The 16,459-nt window shown below is 58.0% G+C and overlaps 1 protein-coding gene across 1 annotated transcript in view; it reads right to left on the bottom strand.

The window, feature by feature from the left end:
- GMDS (GDP-mannose 4,6-dehydratase) overlaps positions 1-16,459 on the bottom strand; it is a 576,788-nt gene continuing 560,329 nt past the window's right edge. Inside the window, exons 10-11 of the mRNA XM_072729241.1 lie at positions 679-747; positions 1-287 (exon numbers count right to left, since the gene is read on the bottom strand). Of these exons, the coding sequence (XP_072585342.1) occupies positions 225-287; positions 679-747 (132 nt within the window). The 3' untranslated portion in view covers positions 1-224. The remainder of the gene's footprint in view (positions 288-678; positions 748-16,459) is intronic.

Here is a 16,459-nt window from a genome sequence, read left to right as displayed (position 1 = left end):
TTCATAGAAAGGCCATTTTTAATAAGAAAAGAGAAAAACAATTTGAAAGGCCCCGATTTCCGCGGTCAAAGGACAGAATCCGAAGTACCCGGGGGTGCGGTGCAGACACCTGGCTGGTCCCCCGCGGCTGGGGAGGCATCGCCGAGGCCGGGTCCGCCCGCCTGCGGCGAAGGCGAAGGGCGCTCGGGCTCGGGCTCGGGTCGCGGCCTCAGGGCGCAGCGGCCTCAGGCGTTCGGGTTGGTTCTCATGAGCTCCACGTCCGCGTCCACCATCTCCCGGACCAGCTCCTGGACCCCGCGGGGGTGGGGGGTGAGGGAGGGGCTCGGGAGCTCGGGCGACAGCCCCGCCCCGGCCGCCCCGCGCCCCCGCTGCGCCCCGAGCCCTCCGGCAGGGGCACCCCCGCCCCCCCGCACCCCGCGCCCCCCGCCCCCCCGCACCCCGCGCCCCGCGCCCCGCGCCCTCTGGCAGGGGCAGCCCGGGCACCCCGCACCCCGCACCCCGGCACCCCGCCCCCCCCCCCGCACCCCGCGCCCCCGCGCCCTCCGGCAGGGGCAGCCCGGGCACCCCCGCCCCCCGCCCCCCGGGCACCCCCGCCCCCCGGGCACCCCGCCCCCCGCGCCCTGGGGCCTGCCCCCCCCCCCCCCCGCCCCGAGGCCCCAGCCGGGGGCAGGCACTCACATCAAAGGCGACCCGGGGCTTCCAGCTCAGCTTCTGTTTCGCTTTGGTGCAGTCGCCCTGCAGAAAGTCCTGCGGGAAGGGGCGGCGCTGGGCGGGCGGGGACGGCGGAGGGCGGAGGGCTCCGGCCCCTCCCGCTCCCGCCGCGCCCGGGTGGGGACCTGGCAGCCCCGCGGCCCAGCGAGTGCCCGGGACCAGGGACTGCTACGGCCACTGCTCCGAACAGGAGCCGAACAGGAGCCGACACCCCGCCGCCCCCGCCCCCGCCCCCAGGCCCTCCCGCCGCTGCCCTCCCGGGGCGGGCCGCACCCGAGGACCCCGGCGGGACCCCAGTGCCCCCGCCCCCTGCCCCCCCCACACCAGTGCCCCCAGGACCCCAGTGCCCCCTCCCCCCCGCCCCCCTAGACCCCAATGCCCCCCTAGGCCCCAGTGCCCCCGCCCCCCTAGACCCCAATGCTCACCCCCGACCCCAGTGCCCCCACCCCCCCGCCCCCCTAGACCCCAATGCCCCCCTAGGCCCCAGTGCCCCCGCCCCCCCTGCGCCCCTAGACCCCAATGCCCCCCTAGGCCCCAGTGCCCCCGCCCCCCCTGCGCCCCTAGACCCCAATGCCCCCCTAGGCCCCAGTGCCTCCCCACCCCAGTGCCCTCTCCCCCCAGTGGTCCCTCCACCCCTCCCTGCCCCGCCCGCAGCGGGGCGCTGGTGCCCCTCATCCAGGCGACCTGGGGGGCCTCGAGCTCTCGGACCCCAGGGCTCGCACGGGGGAGGGGGCAGCACACCCACAGGCACGTAAAAGGAAACCGAAGCTCAGGAGCTCAGGGTCACCGCCAGGAGGACAGACCGGCCTGTGCTCCCGGCGGTCCACCCCCCCCCACCCCCCCCCCCCACCCCCCCCCTGCCCAGCAAGGTATTGGCCAGCGGAGCCGGCTCCTGTGCAGGAAGGCGGAGCAGCCACCTGTCCCAGCGGGCCTCCACCCTCCTCACCCACCGAGGTATCCGCATCTACAGGCACTACCGACCACGGGGTGGCCCCGGGCCTTGCCCTGCAGCTGCTCGGGGCAGCGCCGGCCCTTCCGGAGCCTCCCCGGAGGGCGACTGCCTGCAGGAGTGGCCACAGCACAGGGTGTGATCCTGCTCGGGGCCCTCACCACCACCTCTTAGTACAGGTCTCTGCAGACCACCGAGGAGAAAACCAAGATGAGAATTCCAGGATGATTCGGAAAAAGAAAGGGAGGGAGGAAGAGAGGAGGAAAAGAGACCATTCTGGGGGGAGACGGGCGTTGAGCTCTGCGGGTGCAAATGCTTTCATCCAAGGGTGCACAAGGCGGGTCTGGAAGAATGGGAGGCAGCTTGACGGGGAGCCTCAACCACGGTAAACACCCCCCGGAGAAGGATCCTGGACACACAATGTTAGAGCCACCTGAACCAGCTGCATGGGGTGAAGGCAACGGATGGGTGATGCACCTGCTGCGGCAAGCCCGCCCCAGGGATTTCTGTCTGAGTCCCTGAAGGGTAGCGGGACAGGGCACTCAGGCTGACAGAGGCACAGGGGCTGGGCAGGGCCCTGGTCACAGCTAAGACCTCCCCATCCAAGGCTGTCGCGATGCTCTCGTGAATGAGAGCACAGCAGTCTGGCTTCTCGGAGCATCACCTGTGAGGCTGCAGCCCCCCGGGCCAGAGCAGCGCCCCCGGGCCAGAGCAGCCCCCCCCCACCCCCTGGCACAAGGTCAGCAGTAGCCTAGCCTGACAGCCCTTCCTCTCACCACCAGGCATTTTATCATCTCACATAGTCACAAGTTTGAAAAAGCCTAAGTACTATGGGAAGGTGTTTCGAGACAGCCACAACCCATGGATTCATGTGACTTTTATTACAGTATATTGTTATAATTATTCTATTTTATGATTCGTTATTAATTTATGTGCCCAATTTAGAGATTAAACTTTATCACAGGCGCGCAGGTAGAGGAAGAAACATAGAGTATATGGGGTTTGGTTGGGCGTCCAGCTCTGGGCGGGTTCAGGCATCCAGGGGCGCTGGGGCTGGGAATGGACGCCCCTGGGGTGAGGGGGGCTCCTTACTGTGCCTTTGGGCCCCTTCTCCGACAGAGTAAGCTCAACAGCCCTCATTCTCCATCAGCCATCATTAGTTTTTAGGCTCGAACAACTCAAAACTCCCAAAGGCTTTGCATCTCACAATACGCCGAGGTACTGATTTCCTCTTCCCGAGTGTTGATAATAGTAAAACTAAAGTTATTTCTGCTCCTGACAGTCCATATACAGATTTTTCAGGAAAGGTAGGATACAGAAGTTAATAATGAGCAATTCAACACCGCATGGAGCTGGAAATGTAAGTGGAAAAACAAATTAAATTCTCTTTCCTCTCCCTAAATAAACTTGTATGTACTTCCACAATACTTCTCTATTTTACTCTAAGCGTCACACAAAGATGGTCATTCTTTCCCCCCCCTCCCCGAGAGCTGTGAAACGTGGTGTCATGAAGCAACACCGCCCTCCCTCGATTCTATAGCCGTTGCGTAGCTCCAAGTAACGTGGTCAGTGTTTAATCACGCAGCACTTGCTGTAAATCAACCAGCGTTGCATAGGATGCAATTCATGGCTCTGACCTTATGGTTAGCAAAAACCCTAAAACCCAGTTTGGCTTCAAATGATCTCAGTAGGCTTGGGAAAGGGAGCTTTGTATTGTAATTATGTTTCCTGTATTTTCCTACAAGTAGCTCATAATATAAAAACAACTAGGGAACTACAATTAAGGAGAAAGAAAGCTGGCTCTCCAAAGCTCAGACACAGACATCGCTACCATACGCCGTAAAAGTATTTCATTGAAACCAGAGACGCACCCCGTTCAACTTCCCAATTTAGTTTTGAGCCCAACTCCTCCGTTCCAGCCTAGCAGCTAACTTTAACCTTCTGCCAAGGCTCTGTCTCCCTGAAATTTAATTAGACCAAGAGCCCTTGTGAAGGAAAAGGATGAGGTTCCACCAGAACCAAGCAGCAGCTCTCTGCGCCAGCTGCCGGGGGCTAGCATCCAGACTCGTCCTGTGCCTCCCTCATCGTGGGGCGTCCGGCTTGTCCCACACCTCCCCTTCCCTGAAGGACCTTCTAACTTCCTTCTGTTGTGTCCTTTCGAGAGAAAAGGCAGCAAATGGTTAGGCCGCAGGGTTTGGGGCACAGGGTGCACTTGGAGGGTGGTGTGGGGACGGTGTGGCATGGGAGCGCCGGTGGCTCTGGAATGACAGCGCGGACCTAGAACGCAGGGCCGCCTCCTTATGGAAGCTTCAAGAAGCTTCTTCCTTACGTGAAGAGAGAAGGGGCCCTGGAAGCTTGATCCCTACCTGGACGGACGTCAGCAACTAGCTGCTCAGCTCGCAGGACTGTGTGGAGCAATGGGGTGGCGGGGGGCAGATGAGGTCACAATATAGTTTCCTTTTACATTTCACAAACCTTCTCCACGAGGGCGTGATCAGCTCCTCGGGACGAGAGAGAATGATTCATCTATTTTTGCTCTTTGCTTCATTTTTGACAGTTCAGTTCCTTCTTTATTTATAGGCTTAGAGTCGTAGGATGACAACAGGGGCAAGAGCTGATTAAAGAGAAGATTTTATGTACAGTTTCCAAGATGGACTTTGTGCGCTGGGTGGTCTGGAGCTTTTCTTAAAAAAAAAAAAAGAGACAATAAAGCTCTGGGAAAAATTTAAAGCATTTCTATGTGAATATGACATTTCCTGAACTCTGGCTTCTGGTGTCTTCAGTGTTTCCATTGCTGTTCCTTAGGTGAGCTATACAGTTTCAACATGTGATTTATTATTGTCAAATTCAATTAGGTTTAGCTGAGCATTTTACAGCAGCACAACAGCGTGAGCGAGGAGGAAACGTGCATGTCCAGATGCCTGGAGCCCCCTGTCTTTCTCCGGGGCTCCCTGATGACCGCTGCCTCGCAGACCTTCAGGAGCTGTCCTCGGCCCGCGGCTGTCGAGGCATAAACCCCACAGGCCCAGTGCCAATGGCCCGGGTTGCAAACAGTGGCACGGTAGGAGGGCATGTTTTGCTGCAGCAATTTTTCAGGCTTTCCTGGCTTATGTTCTTGTTATAGTGAACTGATAAAGGGCCAGACCAAATCCTGGAAAAGTCATTAAGCCAGTTCCTGAGCCCACAGTAGTTAACATAAAATCCAGAAAAGGAGACACCATGCTGTGCTATTATCTTCTACTCAAACTACAGTCCCCTTTCCTCAGATCTCCTGGGTGCCTTTTTATCTCGATCAAGATAACGACACATCTTTAAATTACACCGGTTAGTTTTCTTTCCTCCCTTCACCCCCGCCCCTGCCCCCCAGCCTTTTTTTTAAATTTTGAGGGTTGTTTAACACATTAGATGCCTTTGACACCCACCCACTTTCCCTAAAATCACTGTGGGGACTGCTCTTAAATAGACTGATGGCATAGGATAACTTCTCAAAGTTCATGGAGTCATGCTCTCTGTCTCCCCTTTTCACTGCGGTTGTGTTGGGGAAATTTTAATATTTATTTCAAATTATGTGTTGGATACGATGTTTCTCAACAGGTCAGCCTGTGAGGTTTGCAAAGCACATCTGTTTAGGTGGAGAAACATTTTGAAAGCGTGAGCTCTTTTGGCAGGATGTTGTTAAATTTCTAATGTGCATATTGAAATAAATTGACTCTTGAGTGCTATAAATAAGGAGAAGATGTATAGACAGGGGATGTTAATAAAGAAAACTAAGACCAGTAAAAGCCCTGGTTACACATCTTCAAGAGTTTAAAATATGGAGCTGTGAGGAGCACTGGATATTCATTTCTTTCCTTCTACTTTTCAGAAAAAAAAAAAATTGAGGAATAGCTCAGGTTCCAAGGGAATAAAAGAATGAAACAAATTTGGTTCTTGATCTAACTTTATGCTAATGTGGAGTGAGCAGGAAAACTTTACTCTTGGGGAAATGCTTCTTTTTAGAGACGAAGAAATGCTAAGAACAAGACAAAGCAAAACAAAAAACCAAAAAAAAAAAAAAAAAAAAATCAAGCAAAACAAACCAGCAAAATGGACCAAGCCTTAAAGTCGTTCAGAGTATCCCAGTCAAGATTCAGGACGCGCAGCCGGGAGTCGGTAAGAATGAGAAAAGTCTGAGAAAGTCTGCAATGTGGTATGTGTCCCACGGGGCAGTTTAAAGCCCTGCGCCCAGGAGCCTCCCCAGAGACGGAGGGAGTCTCCATGCGGAGGCCGCGGCCTAAGAACCCTATGGAACATTCCCCCCTTCGCTCCTGCTGCTGGCTATCAGCACAAACCCAAGCTGCAGCCAGGCCGCTCCTTACTGACAAGGGCCGATAAGAGACAAGAAGAAAACAGCGGGCTGTCCCGTCTGCTCAGGAAGCGGGACTCAGTGGGACCGTCCCTCAGCAGCCCCCAAACAATGCTGGGGCTCAGCCTCAGGGAAATTGAGTCAGTCAGCACCCGCTCCAGAGCTACTGACAGAGGAGATAAAGTGGCAAAGGAGCAAAACAGAGTGAGCAGGCCCTGCACTGTGCCCCTGTCCTCAGTTCCCTGGGGGAGGCTGCTGGGGGGCACATGGCACAGGGCAACATGGGACACCTGTGCACATAGACTGAGAGCCTGCAGAGCCCCCATAGCCTCACGGATGGCACCTGTGCACCTAGACGGGCAGCCCGCAGAGCCCCCATCACCCCACGGATGGCACCTATGCACCTAGACGGGCAGCCTGCAGAGCCCCCATCACCCCACGGATGGCACCTGTGCACCTAGACGGGCAGCCCACAGAGCCCCCATCGTCCCACGGATGGCACCTGTGCACCTAGACGGGCAGCCCGCAGAGCCCCCATCACCCCATGGATGGCACCTGTGCACCTAGACGGGCAGCCTGCAGAGCCCCCATCACCCCACGGATGGCACCTGTGTACCTAGACGGACAGCCCACAGAGCCCCCATTGTCCCATGGATGGCACCTATGCACCTAGACGGACAGCCCACAGAGCCCCCATCGTCCCATGGATGGCACCTGTGCACCTAGACGGACAGCCCACAGAGCCCCCATCGTCCCACGGATGGCACCTGTGCACCTAGACGGGCAGCCCGCAGAGCCCCCATCACCCCACGGATGGCACCTGTGCACCTAGACGGGCAGCCCACAGAGCCCCCATCACCCCACGGATGGCACCTGTGCACCTAGACGGACAGCCCACAGAGCCCCCATCGTCCCATGGATGGCACCTATGCACCTAGACGGACAGCCCACAGAGCCCCCATCGTCCCATGGATGGCACCTGTGCACCTAGACGGGCAGCTCGCAGAGCCGCCATCGCCCCCATGGTCACCTCCACCGGTGGCCTTGACTGTGAGCCCTGGTGGTGACCATCAGGATGTCCACAGTGACCTCCTGGACGGTGCCTCTGGGCATCTCTAGGATCCTGTGACCCCTCGTTGATCCCATTTTTCTGGGTTGGGGACCACTTATTTTCAGGTGATAGCATATGTCATTTGGAATCAGGAGCTGTTAAGAGCTACCCAACAGAGGGAGAGAACCCGGCCCTGTCTGCGTGCAGGCCCCCCCACCCAGCCCAGCAGAGCCTCCGTGGGAAGTGAGTGAGAACACTGTCTTCCCCATGTGTCCCCGTGTGAACAGAGATGCGGGGTGGGGTGGGGAGGACCCAGATAGGGGAGAACCCGACTGATGGAGTTCACGGTGCCGCCTACGTATCGATGCTGCTTCCCTCCATGTGTTCTAAACATACGGTCAGCATACAAAGTGAGGTGGCGTTAGGCAAAGAGGTGACACACACAGACAACACGATCGCGTGGGGGGAATGTAGGACTTAAACACGCTAACTGCCTTTTCAGTAGTTTTTTAAAAATACGGCGGCGAGAGTCCCTTCAGGCAGTCATGCTGGAGACGTGTGGAGGCGAGGACAGTGGGCCATCATCCTGCGTGGGGTGCACACAGACCCACAGGGTATCCATGCCGTTCCTGCCCCCCCACCCAGGCCCAGCTTCTCCTGCCGCGTCTGACGGGGCACAGGCATAGGGTGGCCCTCCAGCAGGGTCCCCAGAACCGTCCTGCCACGTGCACCCTCTGGCCCCGGGGGCCCCTGGGGCCAGTCCTGTGCAATCGGGCTCTGAGTGAGCGAGCAAAGGAAAGCATTTCTTAGAAGCTGTGCCTTGTAACTTTTGGGGAGCTGTCTGCTTGTAGGTCGGCGTTTAATCGGTTGCTTTAAATAAAAGCATCAGGGAGATTTTGGGGATGAAGTCTTGCATCATACGCATTACGAGGTGCCATGCCCTTCTGTACCTGTTGCACATCCCTAATTGTAATTGTAGAGTTAATTTTTGTTGTTGTTGTTAGCTTCATTTCTTGATCCCCGGTGCTTACAGGAGTATCAAGCTGGGGAAAGCTAGATTAAGTGCTGTAACTGGAGCCCTCTTGGTTCTGATTTCCTCACTGATCTTTGCTCCAAGCAGCTGATACGGGGGGCTGACTCACAGCTGTGATGCAGAGCCAGCTAATGAAAGGGAGATAAGATTGTTAGTGACCTCAGCATTCCAGGCTTCAAAGCCAGCACCATCTTCATTCGAAATTACTGGTTACTGTTAATAACTGGATCGAGGGTGTAAAGATTTACCCATGCTGGTAGGAGGTGACACAAACCCCGAGGAAAGGAGATAAAGCAGCTTTAAGTGGGCTGATTAAAGATTGTTGTGACCTAATTGGCGAGTGGCGCTCCGGAGCGTGAGGAGCAGGCTGCCTTTCTTTTGCCACTTGGAGGACTTTTTACCCTCAAAGCACTTTACATACATCAGCTAATTAAATCTCCAGACGATCACATTCAAAATGCAACTCAAGAGATCTTGCATCCGTTTCAGGTGGCTGCTTCCTGGGGACGAAAGCACCGCACAAAGCGTCTGTGCGGGTGAAAGCCCGACTGCCCTGACGCTTACCTTCAGCCTGCCTGTAAGAGGAGGCACCTCGCCACCAGAGAGAGCCAACTGGGGCCACGGGGACCCCAGTCGCCATCAGGGGAAGCGTCTCCCCTTCAGCTCGATCCCCTCCAGTTTGTCAGGAAATATGCCCTGCCCCTCAGAAAAGGCTCTGCCCTCCCTCTGGATATCAGTGCTAAGAATATTGTAAGTAATCCGAATGCCTCCACGGTAGAGATGGGGCATTTTTTCCTTTGGGGTTTTTCTCAATTTACATAGTATCATAGGTCACTCCAATTCAAGAAACTCACTTCAGTAATCCTTCCAATCCTTCCAATCTTTCAATTTATCCACCTGTCCATCCATCCTTCCATACATCCAACCATCCATCCATCCATCTCTTCCATCCACCCATCCATCCATCCTTCCTTCCTTCCATCCATCCTTCCATCCATCCTTCCATCCATCCATCCATCCATCCTTCCTTCCATCCATCCATCCATCCATTCATCCATCCTTCCATCCATCCATCCATCCATCCATCCATCCTTCCTTCCTTTCCTTTCCATCCATCTGTCCTTCCTTCCTTCCATCCTTCCTTCCATCCATCTATCCATCCTTCCTTCCATCCTTCCTTCCTTCCTTCCATCCATCCGTCATCCTTCTCCCAACCAGAATAAAAATTAGACGGCAGGGTCATTCAAATGTACATCTCTAGATTCCTTCAAACATTCATTCCCTCACTAACTTGTTAAGAAATTCTAGGACTAACCTGGCAGCTGACTACATTCAAATTCTTGTTTTTCGGTTGTTTCTCTGGGGATTTTCGTACTGAGGAGAAAATTAAGACACCTACGATGATGTTTGTTAGTAAGGGTTTTGAGAGGCATGGAGAAGAGTATTAAGACAGAGACTAGTTTCTCTATGATTTTTATCTATCCATCATTTTGTTTCCTATCGTCACGGTTTGTAACGAGTTTACCTGGCTGCTGGGGGTCTGTACGACATGTTACCTTGCATTCTTTCTTTCGTATGTTTCTAAGAGGAACAGAATCCTATACCTGAACACATCTATAGAGAGATTTAAACAAATATTGTGATTAATGTCACAAAGCCCTCAGTGGTAGGGTTTTGGACGAGAAGCCAGGATTTCTGATTCTTAGTCCAGCGCTCACAATGCTCAGTAGTTCAAACCCTCACTACAAAGTCCTATAAGCAATACACTTTATACTTCATTAATTTAAGTGGCACAGAGATCTCTAAAGAATAAATACTGTGTCAACATATGGAAATATCAACATACTCCAATGCTAAAAAAAATTAAAAAAAAAAATACTCCAATGCTGAAGGAAAGAGATGAACAGAGAAGAGTAGGTCCAGTATGATTCCACGTGTGTGAAGTTCCAGTACCCGCAACCTAACTGATGGCGACAGATGGTAAATCAGTGGTTACAGGGGAAGAGGATCAACAGGGAAGGTGTGCGAAGAAACTCGAGTGATGTTCTTCATCCTATGGGAGTGTAGCACACGTGAGCGCATGCATTTGTCAAAATGGACCAAGATACATAGTGAAGGTCTGTGCATTTCCCCGTATACAACTTATATCTCAGCAACAAAAGATCTGTAGGCACCACCGCCAACACAGAGGTATTGCTGGAGAGACCTGGCGTCAACATCATGGCTCAACCACTTAGCTGTGTGGCCGTGGGGGGCAAGTTCCTCAGTCTTTCTGAGCCCCGGGTTTCAAATCTGGGGAAAACACCACCACCCATCCTGCAGAGTTGTGAGGAGTCAAGATGACACATGGACTGTAGCTACCAGTGCGTCTGATTTATTTTACACTGTTAGGGCTAGCTTTTGTAAGGTATAGGGAAAGCTATCCTTTTAATTTCTTGTAGTAACCTCATAGATGAAAATATAATCCTTTTTTAAAAAAAGGTTTTATTGGGATTCCTGAGTGGCACAGCGGTTTGGCGCCTGCCTTTGGCCCAGGGCGCGATCCTGGAGACCCAGGATCGAATCCCACGTCGGGCTCCCGGTGCATGGAGCCTGCTTCTCCCTCTGCCTCTCTCTCTCTCTCTGTGACTATCATAAATAAATTAAAAAAAATAAATAAAAAAGGTTTTATTTGTTTATCTATTTATAGCTAGTAGTGGGATGGGCAGAGGGGAAGGGAGAGAGAGAATCCCAAGCAGACCCCGCACCGAGTGTCATGACCTGAGCCGAAATCAAGAATCTGATGCTCAACCCACTGAGCCACCCAGGTGCCCCGAGAACGTAATTTTTTTTAGTGAGTTGTCTTACATGCTTCTATGTTACTTTAACCTTGCATGTAGCCTGACTTCTCCTATTTTAGATCATCAGTTTTTGAATAATTGGAACCAGAATATATAGGATTTTGTATTCGACTTTTCCCCCAATTATCGTGAACGTCGCATATGCTCCTGACTGTTGGTTGCCAAATGCTTATAGTGTTGGAGCTGGGGAAGCAGCCGTGGACAGGCCAGGCCCTCGCCGTAAGCGGATGTTCTGGTAGGGAGAGAAGGTCAAGAGTACAGGAGACGAGAGAGACCGTGTCAGCTCCGGAGGTGCCGGACTAGCAGTGTGGAGGAAGGCAGCGTGATAAGGAGTAGGAAGGCTGTGTGGGAAGGCCTTCCCAAGAGGGGACACAGGACCGAGATTCCAAGGACCAGACGAAGCCAGTCACAGTGAGTCCTGGGGTAGGAGGGCATCTCGGGGGCACTGCAGGCACGCGGACCCGCAGGGAGCAGTACCCCGGTCCAAGGGTCAGAGACAGGGCCGCTGGGTCTGGACAGAGTGACGAGGGGCTCCGGGCCCAAGGCGAGGTGGGAGGGGTGGGACGGTCAGGCCTGCTGCGTGATCCCGGCCTTCCCCGGCAAAGCACATTTCGGAGACCTTGCTCCGGATCCTAAAGCGTCCGCGACGGCCGGCCACCAGCACGGGCAGGCTGCCTCGGCCAGTTCTTAGTCGGATTTTCAGAGGCCAACACAGTTTTTTAAAGCGAGCATGGGCTTGACTTTCAGCTTAATGTTTAAAAGGGCGGAGGATGTACTTTTGTCTGGCTTGCTCCAACCCCTTTGCTCCCAAAGAAGCTGTCACTCTAGGGATCCCTGGGTGGCTCAGCGGTTTACGCCGCCTTCAGCCCAGGGTGTGATCCTGAAGACTCGGGATCGAGTCCCACGTCGGGCTCCCTGCGTGCAGCCTGCTTCTCCCTCTGCCTCTCTCTCTGTGTCTCATGAATAAATAAATAAAATCTTAAAAAAAAAAAAGAAGCTGTCACTCTTTGATGTGCCGGTGCCACCCACCCAGAAGCCTCCAGCCACATTGAGGGGATCAGGCCCGGGCTCCTTCAGTTGGGGGTCGGGACCCTGCCCAGCTGGGCCTGGGACGCGGGGCCTGAGGGACCTCCTGGGGCAGAGGGCAGGAGCCGGCCTGCTGTGCTGGCACCTGCAGGGTGGGCGGGGCTGCCTGTGGACCTGGTGGCCCACCAGTCTGCCCTTGCCCCGTGCAAGCAGAGTCCCCGCAGCCGAGGGGGCCATCCACACCCGCTCCCCGTCGGAAGCCACCTTCCTCTCCGCCGGTTGTCAGGGGACTGGGCATAGCCCCGAAACTTGCTTGGGTTTCCCTTTTTTAAAAAAAAACAGATTCTATGTAATGACAGTTCCCTGAGCTGCAGGGAGACCGGCGTTCGACCCAAACCGCGGGGTCGGGCTCGCGCTCTGAGCCACTGGAGGCTTCGGGTGCCAGGCCCGAGCGCGGGAGGTTTGCACGTGGCGTGGGCGCCGCGTGGGTGGGGGGGGGCAGCACTGGGGCGGCCGAAGGCTCCCCGCGGGGCTGAGCCCCGACCAGGCCCGAGCCAGAACCTTTCGGCTGCGTCAAGCGCGTTTACAAACGCTCGCAGCGAGGTCACCTTTCCCCTAACCTCACCGCCTCCATTAGGGCCGACCTACTTGCAAGGAAACGCCTTGTACGTTCGTTCACCTGAGTGGCCCCTGTCCCTCCACGGACACACGGCCCTGTTGTGGCTCTCGATGCGATGCCCACGGCCCGCAGCTGAGGAAGTGCGGTTAGCTCAGGGGCCGGAGCCGGAGCCGGGGCGGCCCATGCCTCCCCGGCCCCGCAGGACGCTCCGTCCACGCCGCCCTACCCACATGGCTGCTCTAATCTCTGGCTTGTGGCAGGAGGAAGTCCGAGAGGCGGCCTTTCACATGACATCATAAAAGCCTGATTTATCGCCAGCCACCAAACATCTAGAAAATCATAACATCCTTTCAGGAAAATGCAGTGGAAAATAGTCCGCTTGGCTTTGATGGAGCCCTGGGGGGGACTCCTAGCGCGGTGCCCTGCACAGCAGCCCCTGGCAGTGCCCCGCCGGCCCTGGGGCGGCCTCACACAAAGCCCGGCGGGGCCGCCTGCACGGCTGCCCCCGGGGAGCACGGCTTTAATGTCGCAGAGAAACAAGGCCTTGGTCCCTGCTCCGCCAGAGGCCCTGAAACAACACCGGAGCGTACGTGAAAATGCTCTGGAGACCGGGGCTCCACCCGGGTGTGAGGAATTATCGATCACAGAAATGTAAAGGCCACACAGCCCCTCCCAGGGCCCGCGGCGGGGCAGGGCCGGGTGCTGGGCCTCCCTGGGGCCCCGGCCGTTTGCTCCCTCTGCCTTCCTGGCACTGCCCGGGGGACACGGCTGCGCTTACGCTGCCTCCCCCGGAGGGTTTCCAGAGGACGGTCCTCCGTGCTGCCATCCCTAATGACTAAGGGGGCCAAGAGAGGACGGACAGGACGCGCTGCGAACGTCGGGGGCTGTTGGGGGGCACATCCTTCCATGTGCGGGCTCCCTGCTGCTTCTCCTGCTCCGTGGGCTGATGAAAGCACCAGGCAGGGCCTCACCCTCCCCCGTGTGCGGCGTGCACACCTCACTCTGCAGAGACGCTCAGGGAGGGATGAGGCTGCAGTCCCGGGGGGTTCTGGACTCGGGCTGCATCAGGCCCACGGAAGCTCACGGGCACTGAAAGTGGGCTCGTCTTTGTGGACTGACAGCAGTTCAGAAGGTCCTGGGCCCGAGAGCCAGCCACGGCAGGCTTGTGAAGATTGGGGCAGGGCTGACGGGCCCACTCGGGGTGGGAGGGCTGGCAAAGGTGAAGGCCGGGACTTGGTTCAAGGTCACGCCCACTGTGTCACAGCGACGCCTCAATTGAGTGGTTCGGGGACTTCCGTGGATCAGACTCCCGAGCGCCTACGCAGCCCCGTGCAGGGGCCTCGGCGGGTGCTCAGCGGAGGGGAGAGGCCGGCTTGGGGTGCCCAGGGCCCGAGCCCAGCAGCCCTGTGCACCCCGTCAGCTCCCGGAGTGTGCCTGCCCCCTGGAAAGGCCTCCCCAGGGGTGTGTACAGGAGGACAGGGGGTGCAGGGCTGAGGCCTAGCTCTGGCCTGCGGGTGAGCTCCTGGCCCCAAGCTCTCCTCATCTGTAAGTGAGGGGAGGGACGGACCCCAAGGACTTGTATGGTTCCTCCTCCGAGACCCTGCTGGTGCCCGCACAGCTATGCCCCTGCATCGGTCCGCACAGAGCCGTTCCTCGGAGCCGTGGCCCTCGGGTCCTGCTCCAGCGGGGCCTCCGTCCGGCTCAGCCGCAGCCCTGCACTTCGAGTTCATTCCAGGCAGAGCGGGGCAGTGGGGGGAGGGGCTGGTGACCGAGTGCAGGGTCAGGTGACAGAGGCCTTCTATGTCTGGTTGCACCTCCGGCCGGCGAGGCTGGGTGCTCACGGCTGGATGGCCCTGCGTGGGGGGCATGGGTGGGAGGCAGGTGGCCCGAGGGCGGAGGCAGGGTTCGGGTAGTGAGGGGCTGCACGGGGCCCAGGGTGCCCTGGGCCTTCCCACAGTCCCTGCAGAGGCACCCCCGGACGTCTGGGGAGCTTTCCCTGTCGCCGGCCAGACTGGCTGTTTCCAGCACGTTGCCTCCCCGCCGGAGCACAGAGGCACAGGCGTGCAGGGCGAGTGGTGCTGACAGCGGAGCCGCTTGCCACAGACACAAGTCACAGGGGAGTGGCCTGTCCTGCCGCAGTGTGGCCGGGTCAGCAAGCCTTGCTCTCGGCCTGGCTCTCGGCCAGGTTCCCCTTCCGGGGCCAGTGAGCCAGCCCTGGCCGTTCAGGACCCGGGTGCCGGGCGCTTCGGCTGCCGCTTGCTGCAGAAGTCGGGGAAGCCCTGGGCCCAGTCACCAGTTTAGGGGTGGGGGCGCGGGGAGCCCTCAGAGCTGGCGGTGGCGACAACTACGTGCGGGCCCCTCGGCCCATCTGCAAGCGGGTCATCGGCCCAGCCCCGTGCAGCTCCAGGAGGAAGTGAGGCTCCGGGGAGAGCCCAGTGTCTGTTCACGGTAGGGCCTGGATTCGAACCCAGGTCTCTCCGAGCAGCCCTGCAGGGTCACAAGAGGGGGAGGGGACTGCAGCCCTGCAGGACTTGGGGCATGGAACCCTTTCCAGAGTAAACACCCCCGAGCTGGGTCGTGAAGAGTGAGTGGGAGGGAGGACAGCAAAGGGCAAAGGTAAAGACAGCGTAGGTGTCGGAGCAGGGGGCGAAGGGCACAGAGGCGTTAGCGTCTCCGGGACTGGTAGTGGGGGCGTCGGGGCTCCGTGCCCCGGGCTGGGCCTGAGCGCGAGGCTGGCAGGGCCCCAGCGCAACCCCGGCACCCACACTCACTACCCCAGCCTCAGTTTCGTTATTTTTAAATGTGTCACATGCTACCTGTAAGGCCGTGGCTGCGCCAGGGTCTGGGCTGCCCGATGCCCCGCAGGCTGCCGGATGTGCCATGTGAGGCCCAGGGCTCCAGCAAGAGGCCCTGGGGCCGCAGTTGCCCTGTGCCCATCCTGCTCTTCCTCGTCACTGACTTAAGCCTCAGCCTGAAAAGCAGGTGCACCGGGCAGAGGGACTAGGCTGCGAACCCCAGTTCGGCACTTGTGAGATGAGCACCGCGCCCGGAGCTGTGGCCAGGACACGGGGGCGGGTGAGGCTTGGCCCGAGGGCCCACAGCTGTCCTCCGCCCCCTCCCGGGCCCAACTCTCTGCCTGCCCCCTCCGAGCCCCTGCCGACCTCCGACCTCCTTTCCCGCTACACCTGACGCACTGTGCCCCCTGCCCGGCTGCGGGGCTGCACGCACATCAGTGGGGGGAGCCCATGGGGGGAGCCCAGGACCCCGCGAGGATGCCACTGAGGGACACGGGTCAGGGACGCCGACATGTGGGCAGAGTGCGGACTGGCCGGCAGGGAGGAGCGGGCCGGGTGCTCCATAGCTCTGCGCCCAGGGCGCCCCTCCAGCTGCCAGCCCTGCACACTCACTAGGTGGTTTCCAGCCAGTGTGTGGGCTCATTCTCCCGGGGACCTCACGTGTAGGTCATCTCCATGTCGCAGATGAGGGAACGGGGAGTCAGGGAGTCGCCTAAAGTCACGGAGTCGGTGGGGATGGAGGGGAAGGAGCCTAGGCCTCCGGCCTGCTTCACCCCGCAGCCCTCTGCCTCTGACCACTGGGGCTCCTTCCCCCGATGGCATAAAAGCCCCCCGCAGGCAGAAAGCGGTTTGAGGCCCGCTGCAGGGACTCGCGGGTGCAGGTGCGAGCAGCCTGCGGGGCACAGTCTCCCCTCCCGGCGCCCGTCCAGCTCCTGTCTGTGCCCGAATCCTCCCAGCGGCCCTAGTGTAACGGCTCCGTCATCGGCCCGAGCTCCGAGGGGGCGGGAGGTGCCTTGCCCACCTGCCCCTGTCCTCGGCACGTGGACGGTGCCCGGCGCCCAGGAGGCTCCCGGCGAGGAGCCGCGACGGA

Source organism: Vulpes vulpes, chromosome 12 (assembly GCF_048418805.1).
Source record: "Vulpes vulpes isolate BD-2025 chromosome 12, VulVul3, whole genome shotgun sequence".
NCBI lineage: Eukaryota > Metazoa > Chordata > Mammalia > Carnivora > Canidae > Vulpes > Vulpes vulpes.
This window is presented reverse-complemented; position numbering and strand designations above follow the sequence as displayed.